The 22,876-nt window shown below is 33.5% G+C and overlaps 1 protein-coding gene across 3 annotated transcripts in view; it reads right to left on the minus strand.

The window, feature by feature from the left end:
- LOC149943309 (uncharacterized) overlaps nucleotides 1-22,876 on the minus strand; it is a 160,222-nt gene that overhangs the window by 72,688 nt on the left and 64,658 nt on the right. For all 3 annotated transcript variants that reach the window (XM_090177737.1, XM_090177736.1, XM_090177735.1), the window contains exon 6: nucleotides 361-444. In XM_090177737.1, coding sequence (XP_090033863.1) covers nucleotides 361-444 — 84 coding nt within the window. The remainder of the gene's footprint in view (nucleotides 1-360; nucleotides 445-22,876) is intronic.

Consider the following 22,876-nt stretch of genomic DNA (forward strand, 5'->3'; position numbering starts at 1 on the left):
CCAGAGAGCTTCAAAGTGTGTCCTACTAGTCCCTGGAAGTAGGCGACAACAAGCGCACAACCAAGCAACAGGGACTTTAAATACTGTTTAAGTAAACTTTTTACGCTGGTTACCTCTTCGTCTACTACTCTGATTTAAGCTACTTCTATTTAAGAATACATAAATACACTCTTCGTCTACTACTCTGATTTAAGCTACTTCTATAGCAAAATAAGTAAACACATACTTTATGACAGAAGAGTGAAAATGTTTAAAGCCAATAAAATCAAAAAAGTTGTAAGTCTGAACTCATTTAAATTATCATCAATGACAGTATTGGAATAAAGTCGTTTGGAATAAAAAATCTGAATGGTCACTTACCCCGCACTCTTTGTTCCTCCAAGAGCTGTTTCTCTACGTTTTCCCTACATTCCCGTTCTCGTAGGATTTCCATCTTTAATTCGGCTGCAAATAGAAAAAAAGTTATTTAATTAGACCATATAAATTATTCAAACATAGATTTTATTTTAAAATGATAGGGTTAATTGAGTCTGTTTTATGTCCGCCAAAATACAGTAAATGTTAAGCCCGTTACGATAAACTCACTGAAATAAAAATAAACCTGAATAAATTAAGTTAATTAATTGAACCACATTTTAAAATAAAGTGGCTAATTTATTACTCATATACATTTCTCGAAAATACAAAGAATATTTAGAACAATATAAAAATTAAATTACCAATAAATAAAGTTAATTAAATTACCAATAAATTAAGTTAATTAAATTACCAATAAATAAAGTTAATTAAATTACCAATAAATAAAGTTAATTAAATTACCAATAAATTAAGTTAATTAAATTACCAATAAATAAAGTTAATTAAATTACCAATAAATAAAGTTAATTAAATTACCAATAAATAAAGTTAATTAAATTACCAATAAATTAAGTTAATTAAATTACCAATAAATAAAGTTAATTAAATTACCAATAAATAAAGTTAATTAAATTACCAATAAATAAAGTTAATTAAATTACCAATAAATAAAGTTAATTAAATTACCAATAAATAAAGTTAATTAAATTACCAATAAATAAAGTTAATTAAATTACCAATAAATAAAGTTAATTAAATTACCAATAAATTAAGTTAATTAAATTACCAATAAATTAAGTTAATTAAATTACCAATAAATAAAGTTAATTAAATTACCAATAAATAAAGTTAATTAAATTACCAATAAATAAAGTTAATTAAATTACCAATAAATAAAGTTAATTAAATTACCAATAAATAAAGTTAATTAAATTACCAATAAATAAAGTTAATTAAATTACCAATAAATAAAGTTAATTAATTGCAGCAAATAAATTAATCAAAAATAGATTTTATTCTAAAAGTATTGGGCTAATTTAGTCTGTTATACGTCCATGCCAAAGTGAATATTTACAACTCGCTGAAATATAAAAATAAAAACCACAACCCACTAAACATATGTAGACAATTTATCATCGTGCAATCAATTTCAACCCAATTATTAAAACTAACAGCAACTTTTCTTCAAAACAACCTCAATACAATCAACACTGTATAAGTCTTAAGTTACCCAATTAATTACAACGACGTTTATAAAAACAAAATATCAAGGCCCACGAAATTCAACAAGTGTTTTTATTTTATTTCTTTTCGGAGAACGCTACACACGGAGTGCTTCTATTCGGGCTGTTTTTTTTAATAAATGAGATTTGGCCCACCCTTTAAAAGACCCTACTCAATTTTAACAAAAAGCTTCTCTTGTCGACAAGTGTTGAAGAATGCCGACAAAGAAATCAAATCAAAATCTTCACAGAGAGAGACATGTTCGTTTTGGCTCTCCCTTCTCGCGCCTTCAAAAGAAATCGGAGAAAGAAGCTCTATTTGAAATCAAACGCTCCCCCGAATCTTTTTTTTGTAGGAATCAAGTGGCGCCCTCCCTTAAATGCGTGCCAATTTCGGGAAACTCGATCGCGGCTGTTCTACCCCGCCCTTGAAACGAATAAATTCAAAAACTAACAGATCCCTCACCAGAGGGCATTTTTAACGTATTCCCCCAATTTCTTTTTATATAAATCGTTGGATTATCACGTGTTTCCTTTACTTTTAATACCATCTATTACCCCCCACGACCTCCACCCCCCTCACATATAGAAGCGATAATAAAAAAATGGGGAGGTTATAATCCCCACGCCATTTTTTGGGGAGAAATCATCAAAATGTGTTCTTTAGAGTTTTTTTGGTTGGCCCTTTGGAGTATTACAGTGGCAATGAAAGAACATTAGGACTCCTCGGGGAGCAAAATAAATGAATTTGGCTTCTCTCCATCTCTTATTTTATGGGCCTTTTTAAATGAAAATGTTTCTGCGAAAATATATGAGACGTGATTCACATGCCTGATTATCTCGAACCCCAAAAATTAGGACTTTTTTCCCTCGGTTTGTACAGAATGAAGAGGGCTTTTGATAAGGTCGTTACGACTCTCTAGCGACATTTTTTTATTTAACCCACAATTATTGGAGTATGTAATAATTATTATAATTAGACTTCTATCGTTTTACAGTCTGAAAAGCGCGTTTAATTCTGCTAGTTATTTTCGATTGGTGGATATTTTTTTGAGGGAATTTTGATAGCTCGTGGCTCTCACCAATTGGTGTTGCACATGAATACACGAATATTATTTATCAAGAATTTTACTTGTATATTTTGTAGATCACAATTTTATTTTAGGTGGTGTAGATGTTAGGATTTTTTCTACGCGGGGGTTGAGTGTGCCAGTATGCACCTGGCTGATCTGTTTAAATATTAACCAATTAGAATGAAACTGTGAACATAATGAAAACTATGACCGAATTTTAAAATTGTTTCTTGACCCTAAGAGCAATGCAATACAGGAATATTCTAGTCTTTAGCAGTGGCGGAGTGGTTAGCACTTTCGCCTAACAGGAAGAGGAGCCTGGTTCGATCTCAGTTTGTGGCACTGGGTGAAAACTCGGAACAACTCCTTCCGCGTTGAGTTTGCAAGTTCTCTCCCCGCTGGTTTAAGGGGTTTTTGCCCGAGCTCTTCAGTTTCCCCTTCTATAAAAACTTGTTGAGGTTAACGGTAATAGTTAGTGTAGGGAGCTGTAGGCTCGCGTGGCATGAAAGGCTTGCCACAACCCTCCTAAGCATTGTAACACGACCACCTGAACTAATGGCTTTAAAAGTCGCTCGATGACTTAGGCCTAAGGTGGTGCCTTGGATATTAACCTAGCTGATTATGATTATTAAGTCAAGTTGAAAACATTACCGATTTTGTAATGCATAATTCCAAATCATATTCAAGATAAAGTATTTATTTGTTGAATACGGTCTAACAGCGATTCAATAACAGATAACTATACTTATCAGACTGTTTTATTTCATCCTTCATAGATGGCGCCACAACCAAATTGGTTGACATATCGTGTGTTTATTGGTGAGACTATATAAGTGGGATTTCGATCCTTAGTAGCGTTTTGCTGTTTCAGCGCACGTAGGCGCCGGGGATAAGAACACGTTTCGCTAAGTTCTCTTCGTGCCGACTGCTTCTAATTCCCCCCAAACAGATATTTTTCTACTTTTCTTAAAATTGGAGGGAAAAAATTATTCCACAAGAGACACGATCACGTATTAACCGAATTCCCATTAGACTGAATTCCGCCAATGTTGTTGATGAAATTAACCCAAAGGCGGGTTTTGTATTTTTCTAATCGACCGACGCAATATTCACAATTGAGCGACCGCAAAAAAAAATAGTTTTTCTTTCTACTCCTTTTGATTTTTTTATGGAAGCGATTTAATATATTTAAGGTTAGGTTAGGTTAGGTTAGGTAACACTGCATGCTGTTCTGGCAGATGCTGAAACAGATAAAACCAAATCCTAAACCCGGAGAAGTGCGGGTTTTTCGGTCGAATGGGACAATCCCATTAAACCGAATCCTAAATCCGCCAAAGTGTGGCTTTTTCGGTCGAATGGGATTGGGGTCGGTCGAATGGGATTCGGCGCAATGGAACAGATTCCCATTATATATAACCAAGGTTAGACTGTCAAAAAAGGCGATGATCGACGAAAAACCGTAGAACCCAAAACCAAATGTTAAAACAAACTAATTTGGAACCTTGAATGATTTTAAATACAAGGGACTAAAACAATATTAAGAGAACCAAATATATCTTTGATTTTATAAGCCTGAAGTAAGAATTTGGTTTTTAGACGCGCTATACGGGGTGTTTCAAAAGTATAGTTGAGAAGTATGACTATTTTTTCCCGTTTTCCTATACGATGAGTTAAAGAGCGCCAGAGAGCTTCAAAGTGTGGCCTACTAGTCCCTGGAAGTAGGCTGCAACAAGCGCAAAACCAAGCAGTAGGGACTTTAAATACTGTTTAAGTTTACTTTTTTACGCTGGTTACCTCGATTTGTTTACAAAGTCCTTTTTTGCACGAACCCAAACCTTAATGTTCGCATTTCCCTGCTGCTTGGTTTGGCGCTTGTTGCTGCCTACTTCCAGGGCCTAGTAGGCCACACTTTGAAGCTCTCTGGCGCTCGTTTAACTCATCGTAGGAGAACGGGGAAAAAACAGGCATACTTCTCAACTCATCACCTACAACTCCTTCAAATTTTTGTATAACACCCTGTATATGTAGAAGTTCCAATCAAAGAAAAACAGTGCCATCTATATACATAATATCGAACCACATAATCTGAATTCGTCTACTTTACTTCGATTGCTAGTTCATGTTAGTTTTGAAAATTAGGGCGAACAAAGGAAAAAAGAGCGCCTTCCTACATTTAATGGCGCTATATGTCACTAATGTTACCAAAAACACGCTCTGAAATCGTCTGCTTGACTCAATTGTTCTTATTTTAATAGATAGTTTATTATATAGCTTTGAATAAATGGAACGGAAGATAAAAGAGCAGATTTTTACATTTAATACCGCTGTATGTCACTAGTGTCATCAAAACATTATCAAAATTCGTCTGTTTGACTTTGTATTATTCAAGTAATGTTTTCTTGCTTGATAACGTTTGAAAGTTTTGAAACTGTGTTGAGGGGACGATATTTTATATCAAAGCACGACACAATTTTAAATAACGCGCAAGGCCTATAAGAAAAGGTATATTATAATAAATGAAGGTCATAAAGAAGATATAATTGCAACCTTGACAGTAATGTCAATGCAGTTTACAATCTGCCTTCTAAATCTTAGAAACGACCTTTACCAATTATAACTAAATGACATTGAAATTCGTTCCGAGTGTCTTTATCTTGATAAGAATTGTAAAATAAAAGTTAATGCGATTTACGAGAAGCGTTAAAACTCAGTCTATTTAATGTTCGAATTTCATTCGTCCGAACCGCCAAAATAACAAATGTTTCAACTGTTCGAATTGGACAACTTGTTTGTTTCATTCGTCCGAATCGGTAGCATCATTTGTCCGAATTCTGTCGCTAAATTAGTATTTCTTATTGCTGTTTTTATTGTTCATTTTTCCTTTGGCTGATTTAGTAAGTGGGAATTGCGTTGAATGTTGTGGTTAGGTTAGGTTAGGTTCACTTTATTGTTACTATTTTCTTATATTAACAATATTAAAAAAAACAACCAATTCCTAATGTTCGAAAAAACGGACAAAAGATTATTCGAACAAATGAAATTCGCCAGTAAAGTTAACATAAATTGAACGACTAAATCACCAACAAAAGTTGTGATAAATTTTTCGGGCAAATGAAAAACGATTTCGGACATACGATCCTGTTTTCCGGCATTCGGACAAATGATCATTCGGACATTTGTACCACCGTTCGGACGAATGAAATTCGAACAAATGTACCCAAATCCTAGACATACTTCTATCGTAAGAGATACCTTATAAGCTTCTGGTTATATGTATAACCCAGATAATAGTTTTAAAAGTAGTACATTTTACTATAATTGCTACATGATCAGAAATTCTAAATACAGAAATATCCAGTACCAGTTAGCCTATAATGAAAGCTATCTGTTCTCACTTGCAAAGCTAAGCAAATTGAATTACAAGACCCAAAGTATTAATTTCACGAAGCAGGCGTTAAGGTCGATAGCTGTAGCTAAAAAAACGATATCGTGCTTGAAATCAATTTCGGAGATTTCGTCGATGAAACGTGACCGCCATTTTTCATGATCGAAATATGAAATGTAAAGTCTCTTTTTAGGCCCAAATGGATATAAACGCGTTTAAAGGAAATATGAATAATAGCGTCGAATCTTTTTAACGATTTTCGAAGACAGGGTCCCTATATTTTCCACCGTTTCGAAAACTGAAGGAAGTGACTGGCGTTGAACACGCGAGCCATAAGCCAACTTGGCTTTTATAACTTTATACAGGGTGTTTCAAAAGGTTATGCAAAAATTTGAAGGAGTTGTAGGGGTGAGTTGAGAAGTATGCCTGTTTATTTTAACCATTTTCCTACGATGAGTTAAAAGAGCGCCAGAGAGCTTCAAAGTGTGACCTACTAGTCCCTGGAAGTAGCCTGCAACAAGCGCAAAACCAAGCAGCAGGGAAACGCGAACATTAAGGTTTGGGCTCGTGTGATCTAGGAGTAACAAGCACAAGGAGAACGCAGCAAGCCTTTAAACACACTAACGCCGTGTTGTGTACAAATTTCATTGGACGAGCCTTTACGCGGCACGTTTTACGGAAAGGGGAAGACAATTTCCGTATTTTCCCCTTCCGACGGCAACAGGCGCTAAAGCGTCTAACTAATGAAAACTGTACACAATAAAATGAACGACTTTTAACGGGTTGCGTTCTCTTTGTGTGGGGTTCTGTGTTTGTTGCTCCTAGGTGTGATAGGTGAAAAAGGACTTCGTAAACAAATCGAGGTAACCAGCGTAAAAAAGTAAACTTAAATAGTATTTAAAGTCCCTGTTGCTTGGTTGTGCGCTTGTTGTCGCCTACTTCCAGGGACTAGTAGGACACACTTTGAAGCTCTCTGGCGCTCTTTTAACTCATCGTAGGAAAATGGGGGAAAAACCGGCATACTTCTCAACTCACCCCCTACAACTCCTTCACATTTTTGCATAAACTTTTGAAACACCCTGTATATTAGGAATTTGATAGCGGAATAACTCCCGGAATATAATAAGAAATCCGTTATTTTGCTTTTCCATTATGATTGTTATGAATTCCTGGCATGCTTACAGCAATGACCAGTGATTTTCTCTATGGGTATAGTGCTCTAATATGGAAATTCTATGACGTCATACGGTAAATATAGCTTGAATTGAAATATAAATAAGTATTTCGGAAGCATACATAGTCGTATTTCGTTATTTTATACGTTGGGTTGTCCGGAGGGGGAACGGTTTCTCATTGGCTAATTGCTTCTTACGTCATCGGTTTATGAGAAGCTAATTGGCCGACGATGGACGCCAGGTGCAATCCCGGGAATTAGAATCGCGAGATGAATCTTAATTAACCTTTTGGTTTGCCGCCTTAATTATATAGCCGAGTTTGTGTCCGGGCGCCAGGATAGCAGCGCCAGGGTGATTCTATTGGGGCATATTTGGACGGGGGTCATTCCGCGTCACCCTCTGGAGGGGGGAGGGTGAAAGGGCGTGGGGTGCCATTCATATATATGACGTGGGCGTTATAATATCCAGCTCAATGGACAATTTATGTTGTGACTTTACGAATTAGTAGTGACTGTGAGCTATAGACTTTTATTACTTTTTTTTATTATTTTTGTAAAGTTTTGCATTTATTAATAAATCAAATGCTTTCATAAATATATTATGAAAATATACTTGCAATAATTATAATAATATTCTTGCAATATTTATAATATTATTCTTGTAATAAATATAATTATATACTTGTAATAATTATAATAACATACTTGCCATATTTATAATATTCTTGCAATATTTATAATATTATTCTTGCAATAAATATAATTATATACTTGTAATAATTATAATAACATACTTGCCATATTTATAATAATATTCTTGCAATAATTATAATTATAAACTTGCAATAATTATAATAATATACTTGCTATATTTATAATACTTTGCAAAATTTATAATAATATTCTTGCAATAATTATAATTATATACTTGCAATTATTATAATAATATTCTTGCAATAATTATAATTAGTTACTTGCAAATTATTATAATAATATTCTTGCAATAATTATAATTATGTACTGGCAATTATTATAATAATATTCTTGCAATAATTATAATTATATACTTGCCATAATTATAATTATATACTTTCAATAATTATAATAATATACTTTCAATAATTATAATAATATACTTTCAATAATTATAATAATATACTTGCAATATTTTAAATTATTACTATTAATATTAAATAATAAATTTATTTTATAAATATTAATATTGTTATTATATTTTAAAATAAACTGAAAAATATTCTTAATATAGCTAATAAACATAAAATAATTTTAATAATTTTACCAAACATTAACATTGCTATATTAGTGACTGATATTCTTTATTATCTTATTTGAAATATTTATAGTACACATTGATTGTGATGCTTTAATATTGCAATCGTAGAAATTGGTTTATTTTAAATATATATCATTTAAAAATTAAAAATAAAACTAATGTTTAAGTGAGTCACTAACCCTTAGTTTAACAACGCTGAACACGTAGTAGCTGCATTTGGCCACAATACATACTGAAATGTCGTAGGTGAAATTAATTATAAAAAAATGTCCTTCCCACATTGATGGTATCGGTAATCCTATGTTAAGGGCAAATTTTGGTATCGTCGTCCCCGTAATAATTAACCAGCGGCGAAACGGGTAAGAAAGTGAAATTAATTGAGGGGGAGGGTTTGATCTCCCCCTCCATAGCGCCGCTGCGTGGCTCGGACCATAAAGGAAAGGATACGAAAAGGGGGCTGATAGGTGGTCACTATCCGAAACGTTAATGACCCAAAACCGATACATAGTTTGCCAGAAAATTGTACGTAGCAAGCGGGGGAAAAGAACGTCTTTTAAGAAGGTGAAATAGCGAGTTGGAACGACCAAAATTTATTAAGGGCTGAAGAATGGGGGCTGCCGTAGTCAACAGTCCATTAAGTTGGCCGTACGTAATTAAAAAGAACCCGCTTTGCCTGGCTGGAATGGAGACAAAATCCACCCTTCCATTTTTCCATATCGATAAATAATGAAATTAAAAATGGTTTTTATAGGGAAAGAATAGACCAGTCGCTTTTTTAACGGACCCCCAAATCGAAAGACGAGCCGATTTCGTGAATAGCAACTATGATTCAGTTTTTTAATGGCGTTTTACGATACGCCCACAGTAATAACTGCGACTTACATTTTGTCTCTGTTGCAAAAAGGTTTGGCTGTTTTGAATTCTTTTTCATTTTATTTTTAAACGCATATTTTTCAGAAAACTAGGTAAGACCTTGGAATATTTACAAAGGAACGGCTTTGAAGATAATGTTTTATTAATAATTTACGCATTGTAACCCGGCCACCTGTTTAAAGGCATTATAAGTCGCTAGATGACAGAGTTTGCCAGATGTACGATCAGGATCGTATGGCAAAAATACGATCTTACGATATAATACGATCCAAAGTACTATCCGTTTAAAAACTGTTTTCTTTAGAGCGGAAACCTTTATATATCTCTAAATATTACATCTTTAGGAAATGTTATCACCCAGATTCCAGAATTCCAATTTTTTACACGCTCTTGCGGTTTCATGGAGGGCGTGATAGTTGTCGCCACGAATCAGAAATATTTTCTCACGTGTTTTTTCGTACAAAAAAGTTAGCTAAATTATACGACATAATAGGTTTAACAAACTGTTTTATCTTTAAATATCATTTAGGCTAAAGTGACTGGTTTTCAGCTGTACCATTTTTCTTAATCTAGTACGATTCAAATCGAAACTATATACGATAACCTGGAATATAGAAACCCTGCTAGATGACTTGATTATTATTATAATTATTATTATCTTTGTATCAGGTTAAAAAGGTCGTAAAATAATTATTTTTAAATTTTAAATTTAATTTAATAATACTTAACTCTTATTATAACATCCAAATGGTCTTTATCAATAATTAAATCAAATGGTAACTTTTCATTTGCCAAAAAAATAATTTTTATCAAAATATAATTTTTCGATTAAATCACAACTGTTCAAATAAGTATTGTATTGATATGCAAAAATGACCTCTAGAAATAAAATGAATAGATTAACATCTGCCACTTTCTAGCTTTAAAGGTAAACACATTAATATTGTCAATATTATAGATATAAGGAGATATAGTTGCGTCAAAACGTGGAACGAATCCACTCCGACAGAATAGCATTTAGGAATCGCTCTTTTTATATAGATACAGAATACATTTTTTTTTTACAAAACCAAGAAATATTTCTTCCCATTTTACCAAAAAGGGAAAAAATATATGCAGGATATATTTCAATATTAGTTTCGGTATAGACAGACCGCCTTGGTTATCAATGAAGTTAACTTCATTTTCTCTGGCCAGTAACCAGTTTAAATATAGTGATGCTAGTACATCTAACAATAGAGTGAAATAAGTTCAGTTACGGAGCTATAAGGTCTGTTTTTTGGGGGTTGGTGGGGGTCTACGCACGGAGCTATGGCTGAATGACGAATAAGACCATTTGGGATTTGTTCCCTTCCTTTTCGGTGTTATTCTTTGTGTCCGAACGACTGGCTAATTCGTCTCACCGGGGTCCAAATGAGTTATTACCGGCAGGGACAACGGTCAACGCACCGACCAACCTTTAAGCGTACCGAACAGGGTCGGTATAAGTCGGCGTGCCGATGGCTGGACACATTTAAAAGAACGTTTTCTTCTATGGCCGCCACCGCTCTGTACTTCCGTTACGATAGAAACATCATACATCATTCTTTTATTTTTTTTAGATGTACGCGGAGCTCGTAATGGTTCCCTCACAATGAATGCAACTTTCTTGTCCCCACTATGCTCGAGGTGTAACTTTTATATTCTTATAAATGCTGGATCGTTATCGACAAAAAGCCAACAGCTTACTAAAGCGCGGTATGTTTCAAGAATAAATTAAATTAAATTTATTTTAAATGGTTATATAAATATTTATTTCTATCAATTTATATAATTTTTACATGGTTATATATATATATAATGAAGGTTTAAGAAATTGCAAAACCACTTCTTATACAATAAAATAGTTTATTGTATAAGAAGTGGTTTTGCAATTTCTTAAACCTTCATTAGTTTATATACAAGGGCCGTAAAATTATTTTAATATATATATATATATATATATATATATATATATATATATATATATATATATATATATATATATATATATATATATATATATATATATATTTATTGGATCAATTTATTTAATTTTTACATGGTTATATATATATTTATTTGTATCAATTTATATAATTTTTACATGGTTATATATATATTTATTTGTATCAATTTATTTAATTTTTACATGGTTATATGTATATATTTATTTGGGTCAATTTATTTAATTTTTACAAGGTATATATATATATTTATTTGTATCAATTTATTTAATTTTTACATGGTTATATATATTTATTTGTATCAATTTATATAATTTTTAATGGTTATATATATATTTATTTGTATCAATTTATTTAATTTTACATGGTTATATATATATTTATTTGTATCAATTTATTTAATTTTTACATGGTTATATATATATATTTATTTGTATCAATTTATATAATTTTTACATGGTTATATATATATTTATTTGTATCAATTTATTTAATTTTTACATGGTTATATATATATATTTATTTGTATCAATTTATATAATTTTTACATAGTTATATATATATTTATTTGTATCAATTTATTTAATTTTTACATGGTTATATATATATTTATTTGTATCAATTTATTTAATTTTTACTAAGCCGCATTAAGTTGTCTCACTAAATTGTAAAAATACCTACAATTTGAGACAAACTAAGCTTTATTAAACTTCAGACTTTATATCGATTACTTTTAAAATCATGTTAACTTCTTATTTTTATTTATCCTAGTTTTATAATATTGTTTCCTCTCCGGTTCCATGTGCACTTACTAATCCATTCTTAGTTAAATCATTTAAAAGCTCAACCTTTTGTATAAAACCATAAAACAATTTAAGTGCTATATTTTATAATAGGCCTGCCCATATTTACAATTAGAAGGTCAAGATGACTATTTTCAAAGGTTGAGATTGTCTTGTTTACTATCGCTCTCCTCCTTTTTGCACTCCTAGATCATATAAGTGAAACGTTTAACTCGACAGGCTCGAAGCAGTTTCTAATTTCCGCCAAAATATAAAATATCTTACATATCGATATAAAATGTACAAATTACACTGTGTATATTTACCCATTTATAATTTAGGTTTTCCTTTGTAATAGTTTACATAAGTCAGAATAATCAAGAAAATAAATATATATGACTATGTCTAATACTTTCTTACATAACACGTATATACATAACATAAACTAATACTTTCTTACCTAACACGTATATACATAACATAACCTGATACTATCTTACCTAACCTAACACATACATAACAAAACCTAATAATTTATTACTTAACCCATACATATTACATACATAACATAATCTAATAATTTCTTACATAACCTAACACGTACATATGTATGTATCATAACCTAATTATTTTTCATAAACTAACACATACATAACATAACCCAATACTTTCTTACATAACATATCATAACATAACCCAATACTTTCTAACATAACATATCAAAACATAACCCAATACTTTCTTACATAACATATCATAAAATAACCCAATACTTTCTTACATAACCTAATACAAACATACATAACATAACCTAATACTTTCTTACATAACCTAAAATAACATAAACTTTCTTACATAACCTAATACATACACGCATAACATAACCCAATACTTTCTTACATAACCTAAAATAACATAACATAACCTAATTATTTCTTACATAACCTAAAATAACATAAACTTTCTTACATAACCTAATACATACACGCATAACATAACCCAATACTTTCTTACATAACCTAAAATAACATAACATAACCCAATACTTTCTTACATAACCTAAAATAACATAACATAACCCAATACTTTCTTACATAACCTAAAATAACATAACATAACCCAATACTTTCTTACATAACCTAAAATAACATAACATAACCCAATACTTTCTTACATAACCTAACATAACATAACCTAATAATTTCCTACATAACCTAACATAACATAACCTAATAATTTCTTACATAACCTAACACATGCATACATAACTAAACCTAAAAGAAATATATTATATATATATTTCGGCTGTTACTAAAACTAGTGGACCAAACTTAACATTAAGCCATACAATTGCAAAACAAATCCTCCAGAAACACTATAATATTGCGCATGACGTATTTGACGCCAAGGATTCAGTTTCCGTTGGCCTGGTGTCAGAAGGACTGAAAAATCATTAACATGTCTCCGGAACACATTTTTTTATTGGGCTGGTGGAGTCATCTTTTTGGGGGTTTTGGCTTACACCTAATCGATAGAAAATATACAGTGCCGGGGGAGAATCAGGCTCCTGACCCCTCCCCACATCCTTCCCTCGTTTTTTGGGGGAGTTTAAGGCCCAGGCGAGTAGGCAAAAGTCACGAGACACGTAGAGAGAGTGATTAATGACTGCATTTGCAGGCATGAGTGACTATTTCTCCGCTGCTCTCAGACTAACACTCTTAATTCTTCAACTTATGCCCACTCTTTTGTGACTTGTTAAGATAGCCCGATGATTTTGGTTCTAGGTGTAAGAATAGTCTACCCCCACCAGCTTGTGGTGTGGGATAAGCTTTATATAAATACGGTAAATACGAGGGAGAGTGCGAGTATTATATTGGGATATGGGTAACAATATTTTTACTTGTTTTCAGTTTTCCAAGATGAAAAATGATCTTTTATCCCGTGTAGGGAATAACTCGGGGTCCCCTTAGCTCGTTCGAATCGATCAATTGAGAAAATTTGTGTTGTGGGCATTGCAAAGCGGTCGTTTTTATATTGGTAACAATACTTGTACGCACGGTGTATTCGTATTAAAGTTACTCTATTGCATTCATAAAGTCGTGTGCAGTTGTGAGGAATATTAATTTTTGAGGTTAACGTCGCTACATTGTATTTATTATTCGGTAAACACCTAATTTTATGAGATATAATATGTTGATTTTTAATAATGTTCCATCAGAGGTTTAATTGAATATCCCATTTTAATTAAAATTTCATTGAATCAAAATTTTAATAAAAATTAAATTGAATCAAAATTTTAATAAAGATTTAATTCAATCTTAATTTTAATAAAAATTTAATTGAATCTTAATTTTGATTAAAGATTTAAATGGACCCTAATTTTTACTAAAAATTTAATTGAATCTAATTTTATCTAAGGCTTTTAACTCGAAGTTTATTTATAGAATAGTGTAGAAATTGTAAATATATTTAATAGTAGATGTTTAACAGCTGATGTGAACATAAACTACACTTTGATCTTGGGGTATCGAAAATGCAGCTTATTATTAAATTTCAGAAAATATTTTTTTTTTCAAAACGTATGTTACAGAATTACCCTAAAACTATACATCAAAAAAGGTATGCCAATTGAAGAATTGTTAAAGCAACTGTCAGCTCTACGTGAAGTAGCTCCTTTTTCAACAGATGTCGCTAGCGTCGAAATCAAAACAAGATGCTTACGCTACATTATGACATAAAAGTACCCCTGGCGTTGACTGGCTCGTTTGTATATTTGACGATAGCTTAAATTATAGTAATTTTTATTTTATATGGGATATATAATTAAAGTTAAAGTCCCCTAAGTAGAGTATAAGTTGTCTAATTATTATACTCTACAATGGTACTCTGGCGACGTTATCATTTCGCTATTTTGAATCTTAGCTTCCTTGGCCATTAATAGATGGCACCACAATCTCCAATAAAGTAGTTTTTTCGAAAAATCGGAAAGATTCATTGCCATCACTAATAACAAGGGCCTTTTCATAATGCAGGTGAAAAATCTAGTCTACAATTTCTATACTTTAAAAGCGATTTAAAAAAATATTTAGTTTCGCACTGAAGTGAAACGACGATCCTTTTAATTTCGATATCGCACTATCATTATGTCCGTTGCGTAAATATAGTTTGGTTCCGCCAGATTTCGCTTTATGGAGATTTGGAATAGGGGGGGGGGGATAGACTGGTGTCACGGGGGAGGGAAGGGCAAAGTCTTAACAACGCCACAGAGGGCGTTATATAGTGGAAGCGATATGACAGGTATGGATCCGCCGCAGTCCTTATCGTCTTCGTCCTGGAGAGTGAATCGCTACGCCGCCCCCTATCGGAGATCGTCGGTAGCAGCCAGGCCGAACCTAATGCGAAACCTATACGCGAGACAATACCTTTAAAGCCCGCGGCGATCGTGGCGACACCTCTCCGGGGCTCGCAAAGCGCGAATGATAAATTAGACCTAAGCCGGGACTCGGACCTCTCGGACATACGTTACTTGCCACGGCGGAGTGATCTACACTTGTCGCTCGAATTAAACCACCCCCAGCGCCGCCCTACCTTTCGCCCAAGCGAGCCCGTTCCCGAAACAAGGTCCTGGTCATTCGGAGCGTATCGTATACAATAATCGATGGACGGTGTTCGGTGCCCCGATAAAGGGTGTTTGGATCACTGACGCGAAGTGGAAATATTCCTTAGCTTCTTTAGCATATTGCGTCGGACGCATCCCGCCATGCCATTTGGGACCTCGTTACGGAGCTGTTTTTCGCGTTTGACGTAATATTGACGGCTAGTATTTTTCCCTGTTTTTCTTTCGGACTTCAGTGTCGCGCGTGGGGTTCGGAACCCCCGCGGCTATTGTTCAATCTAGTTTTTTGCCTATCTGTCAATTGAGGAGAGGAGGACGTATATCCTAGACACAGAAGTGTATTATACGTAATGGCCAATGATTTTTATGTATGGATCCCCGAAGAGAAGCGAACCACATGCCATTCTAGCTGATGTTTCTCCATTTTCTCTTGAGCTGTGAGATACCGCCTTGTTCGGTATCTGCTAAAATGTTACGTCACGCGTAAATTTTATCTTTCAAATTTGTTGCTTAGTTCATTTTAAAAAAATGATATTTGCGCAAAATAAACTGGCATTTTTTTGATTTTGTACAATTGTTCATAGAGGTCGGGGATGGTTTACTTTTATTCAATAGATAAAGCTCTCAAAATTATTCGAAAAATGTTTTGATCAAGTAATTTATATTTCTGTATTATTCGATTAATTTTTTTAATAAATTTGTAAAATTAATCGGAAAAACAAGGTTTTTTTCGATAAAAAGCTAAAATTTTCTGAATAATACATATTTTTTAATCATTTTCCGAAATATTAACCGGTAATTTTCTTTGTTTACATTTTTCCCCGAAAAATCAATTTAAACATGGATAATCGAAATATTAACCGGTAATTTTCTTTGTTTACATTTTTCCCCGAAAAATCAATTTAAACATGGATAATGATTAACCGTCCCCGACCTCTAATTGTTCACATTTTTATTAAAGGGAATGTAACCTCCAGTATTCTGTTGCCCTGCCCAAAGGGTTCCAATATTATCCGCTTCCTCTTATGGCGCTGCTTAGCGGTTTATTGAGCTGGAAATATCTAGAACAATTGGGGTTTCTTGCATAACGCAAAATCTTTAAAAAAAATTGGGAAAATAGGTACTTTTTGCAATCAAAATAGAGTAAAATAGGAACTTTTAGTAGTCAAAATAGGGTAAAATAGGTTCTTTTAGTAATCCAAATAGGGTAAAATAGGTACTTTTGGCAATCAAAATAGGGGAAAATAGGGATAAACATTTACGAAATTTGAAACAAATAGGGACGATATTTGAATTAAATTTCAAAACTGACTTGGTATTTATATATTTTTTTTAATTTTCCAACCTAACAGGGAGGCTCTGTCCTACAATTTAATCATTTTATCAAGCTTGTGGCGCTACCTTAAATACTATTTTCGAACTATTTTATCGTTATACTCAGATTTGACTATTTTGTAAACAGTTCTTGAGCAGACGTATAAAAATATTTTAAGCCTACGATGGTGTCCCTGAATTTTATGAAAATAGGGTCCTTAGGAACCAAATCCCGATTTTAGGATAGATTAGGGACCTTGAAGAAAAATAAGTACTTTTGGGTATTTTAGGGAGCCAGTGGGAACCCTGCGTAAAAAACGCTTTGGGGGTTATTTATCCTTTATCCTACTAGTAGGAAAATAATCCTAAGAAGACTTTAAACCCACTGGTTAAAATGGTTTCCCCAAGCTCTTCGGTTTCCCCTTCCCATAAAAACTTGCTGAGGTTAACGGTAATAGTAAGAGTAAGGAGCTGTTGGCTCGCGTGGCATGAAGGGCTTGCCACCACCCTCCTTCGCATTGTAACTCGGCCACCTGTTTAAGGCATTAAAAGTCGCTAGATGACTTGGGCCTAAGGTGGTGCCTTGGATATTAATCTAATGCTAATAATTTGATGATATTTGCCAGTATAACCGATGGTCACTGAGGGATACGACAGTTCAAAATTAAACAAACATTATTTATTGATACTGGCGCTATACACGAAGTTTTTGCGGGGTAAACCGGTTTCTTCTACAAATACATTTATCGAATTTAAAAATCCTTAAAAAATTCTAAATAGCACGATCAAAACGGACTTCAAAGAGGCCAATATCCAAATAACATCCTCTAGCATTCCCATCGCACGATTTTAACCGGAATTACATTGATAAAGTAGCGGTTTACACCCCTGGGTTCGCATCTGCTATTTAAATTCTTCTCGTAATTGGCACGTTATAATTTTAGAATCTTTAAAATAAAATCAAAAAAGGCGAAAACTGCGCCCCAATATCAAAACTCTGATACGTGTTTTTTATCTTCGAATGATTGTTGCGCGGTAACTCCCATTTCGCAGAGCAGCAAGAGATATGATTCCGCAAAACGTTTAAATTATTCCGGTCACAGATAGTCGGGTTTTTAGAAGGAATAATTGAGAATGAGAGCTTTATTTTGGCACAATTTCTTTTTCTCTTTATAGTTCGCTTTATCAAATCGTGAAACGGAACTACGTGTTTTTGTATAACTTAAAGTGGAAGGCGCTCCAAATGATAAATCACGATATATCCCTAGTTGCGTGTTTCGACTTGAGAATAAAATATATTTTATTCGCTAAAACATATATTCCTTTACACGATCTTTCTAGTACTATTGTTTGATATTATACTAATAATGTATTTATTTATACTTAGAGATAATTATTATGTTAATCCTTCTAATGCTCTAACGCAGGAATCCATACTTCTACTTGGAATGCTTATTTCGGCAGATTTTCGTCTCGGTTTTTTGAAATCACTATGTTAACTTAACAAACAACAACGTGAGAGGGGAGCGCGTGCAGAGGGGATTTTTTTTATCTCGTAGGCGGGGCCAAAGCCGTCTAAGTGATCTTACCATACGCGATACGGCAGGATAAGAATTCCAAGTAGAGGTATGGATTCCCGCCTAAGTGATCTTTGTCATAATAATTTTATTTTAATTTCATCTTTTTCACCCTAGAAACGTTTTTAAATGAATGACGCCAATTTTACGTCACTCCAGACTTAGCTACCAATTATTATATGGACTAGCTGCAACCAAACGGAAAAAACTTATAGACTTATGATAATGCAACGACTAGTTCAAGCACCCAGTCCATATCGAAAGAAATTATTTCTCAGCGGTAGAAAATTGAGACGTAACCTTTTATTTAATGATTTATCTGCATAAAAGTTGGATTAGGAAAAATGGTACCATGCCCGTTGGGGTAAAACGTTTTTGGAATTTTTAAATCGGTTATTCCACGGTTTAGATTATTTATGATGTCCACTTTTCTAAAGAACGTTTCCTGTTAGCTAAAGATAAATTAATTATATTATAGTTAAATATTTGGGGGTAGTGAACCGGGTGCTCCAAACGTTCACGGTTTTTTCTAAGAAATGTTTAAAATGAGGACAAATTTAATTCACGTATACTGCACTTGATTAAATTTATTTAATATATACCTTTGAAAATATTAAATTTTATTATATTCTTAGTCAATGACTAAACAATGAAAAGGAAATAGTATAGTCTATTTTTAGAATTAAATTGATTTATAGTGAATTTTTAAACGAGAGCTTTAACCGATAAATTTAATTCAAAAAAATTTAATCAGTTGATAATTCAAATTCTAAAACATCGGAAAACATTTACAAGACTTGTGGACAAAAGGTTACAAGTGCAGTGATCTCAGGTCGGATTCAGCAAAACGCTAAGCAAGAATGCAATTATTAAAAACTATTTTATTACAGCTTGTAATCAGTTTTCGTTCGTTCACGGGATACAGCAAATTGAATAGCGATTGAAAGAAGGTTTGCCCTGTTACCCTTATCACCGTTACTTCGAACTTTCATTTAATAGTATCCTTCGTCCGTAGTATAGTACCTTTAAAACTGAGAAAGACGGTAATTACGGGTTTTTTAAAAGAATATCTCAACCTCTCCATCAACAGCAACGAACCTCCCATCATTCCGAGAATAGCCTTATCTACGGTCTCTTCGTAAGAAAAAGCCGCGTGATTGTACGAATCGTGATGACCCCGTTTGACCCCACCATAGCTCCTCATCTTTCTCTCTCAGTTGTCATTGGAATACGGTGCCTCCCACCAACCGGCCAAATCGAACATTACCTCGTAGCTAAATCAAAGGTTAGGGTGAAAGTAAAGACTGCGAAGGTTCCGCGTACAATCGTCCTCTAACGGTTCGTTAAAGGTCGATTTACGGAGCGATATATCGCAGGGGTGGTTCCTAAAGTATGGTTCGAGTTCTTCGCGTTGAATGTCCGTTGGCCTATTTGTATTCCGTCCGTCGCTGCACTTGGCAGACGGACACGGCCGTTGAGACAATAAATAACCTCTTTTCCAGTATTCCCATCCGAACCGGGAATGAGAGGTGAAGCTGATGGAGTTAGCAGCGAGTGTTGGGAGTAAACGTGGAAATCGGAATCATGAGCGGGTCGTGAGCGTTACGCCTTCCTCGCTTCAATAGCCCTCAGTCGTGTTGTAGAGTGGCAAGATCTTTCTAGCTGCCGACCACGACCGATAGAAAAGGAATACTGAGGGGAAAAAGGTCTTTCTGTTTTTGCGGTGTTATTACAAGCCCCGAAAGAACTCGACAGGCGGGGTAGCTTACATGATTGCCTGTAAACGTATTGTAAGAATTAAATGAAGGAGGCTTCCCGAGTCTCGTTCGTACCCCGACCAGCGATTCTTTCATTTATCATTTGAACACTAACGCTTCTATTCAATTAATAATCAGCTAGGCTAATATCCAAGGCACCATCTTAGGCTTAAGTCAACAAGCGACTTTTAAAGCCATTAATAAATTAACATGTCTAAATTTAATAATGCGTGTTTTCATTATAATTTTACTTACAAGGAGAGTACCCGAGGTGTTTATTGCCGATTTTGTTCAAAGTCGGGCGTAATGTAGACCTGTATGAAATATGAAATTTCCCAAAAAAAGACGTTGCAATACCCATTCGATTTGCAAATCATTTTGAAAAGTTCAAAATTTCCTTATGTCAGGTAGATCAACCAATTTGTCATTTCTGCGCTAGTTACATTAAAAACAAGTTCTATTGCCAGTTAGTAAACTATTTTTCAATTTCGTTTTGTTACTGCTTTTAAAAATTAAACAATGACCCCAAAAAGGTGTAAGCTAGGTTTCCGAATTTTTGACCTAAAATTTGAACTAATGTCACTGCCATTTTTACCACACGGTTCACATCATACGTTTAAATGTACGAATTTTTAAACTAGTGTTGTTAATTTTCCGGAAAAATAAAATGCGGAAAAATTTCCAGTAAATGTTCCGCAAATAAAAAATTTAAACATAAATTACTTCTTAAGGGTTTTGTAATGTTTTTAACTTTTTATCGATATAAAATGTCTAATATCAGTAAACATACTACAAAACATTAATAGTGTTACATTGTTAATCAGTTTAAACTAGTCTAGAGGTCTAGTTTTACTTTTAGATTCGAAAAAATGAGGCGAAAATGCCTCTTTATTTAAATTTGAAAACAATGTATTAGACTAATCATGGAATGATAATTTTTTTTGGAAAATTTTCCGACTCACAACACTATTTTAAACACTGGTACAGTTAGTGTTCGGAATTGTTTACTCATTATCCACAAATTTTCCGATTTATTTAAAAAACGTTGGTAAAACGAATATCATATTAACTCATTTAATTCTGTTTTTTTACGCAACCAACCATTTATTTGAATAAAAGTGGTATTTATTTAAATAATTGTTTGTTTTATTTAAATAATAGGCTTATTCACTTTCGATTATTTAAACATTTTACAATTTTTATTCAACTATTGGTTATTTAAATAAATTTTATTTCAATATAGCCGAGCTTATTTTATTCATGGATAAAAATTAATCGACTGCCGAGCTCTGGTACAATATATTTAATTAAATTTGTTTATACTCGAAGCCCATTGCAGTGCGATCGCGACCAGCAAGGGCACTCGGGCACACGTAAAAATTATCTTTCGAGTTTTAACAGACTATTAAAGAAACAAGGTGGATCTGCTGCTCCTCCTCTAACTTTAAATTAACAACGAGTCATTTATTCAAAGGAAACGTTCAGAAGAGAGAGAGAGAAATAGCTTAGCCTTGCCTAAAAGATCGAAAAGTCTTGGGAAAACGATATATAGATATACACATATATATACAATAAAGGAAAACATTTTTCTCATCTGGCTAAGATCCGGCATGTGAGCGCGAATCAGTACCCCCTCCCCCTTTAGCGGCGGTGGCGCCCCCTACAAACGGACCAAAAAACGTTTAAGCGAAATGAAATGAGCCGGGCTTTTCTTTAGCTCTTTTATACATCGCGTTGGACAGCTCACCCGACGTTACGAGCGAAGCCGGACAACGGCTAGAACATTCTCGATAGTAGCTGCCCTTGTCCGAATTGCGAGGTGATAGCGGCTTCGAATCCCGCCAGTGAATTGACCCCTATTTTGGCCCATCCCCAACGAGCACGAAATTCGGTGATCCACCGTGACAACTAGCAATATACCCTTCACGCCGGGCTCTATCTAGTGTGGAATACATATACGGATACTAATATTTTCTTTTGACCGCTTGTTCGATAGCCATTTAACCAAAAAACGTTTCCAACATGAGAAAGAATGTTTTTCTTCCAAACTCAACAAGTTTTTATTTTGAAATCAAAACTTTGATTTTTGAAAAGTAATGATCTGATAGTGTTTGGCCGGTCGGCTGATTACCCATTTGTTCTGTTTTACAAAAATTCTATCGTCAGTACTCTCAGAAGAAGGCTAACTGAAGTCATCTTCTCTTAATATACGTAATAACTTTAAATATAATAATAATAATAATCAACACCACCTTTGGCCCAAATCAGCTAGCGACTTTTAATGCCTTTAATTCAAGTGGCCGGGTTATATTGCGTAGGAGGGTGGTGGCCAGTTCACTATTACCGTTAACTTCAACAAGTTTTTAACCCATTTAACCAGTGTTAATTAAAACAGTTATTGAAAGTGTAAACGACTATTTTCGCTTTTTTCTTAAATTTAATTTATATTAAATTAAATTATATTTG

The sequence above is a fragment of the Leiobunum rupestre genome, chromosome 6, assembly GCF_980474605.1.
Source record: "Leiobunum rupestre chromosome 6, qqLeiRupe1.1.hap1, whole genome shotgun sequence".
Lineage (NCBI taxonomy): Eukaryota > Metazoa > Arthropoda > Arachnida > Opiliones > Sclerosomatidae > Leiobunum > Leiobunum rupestre.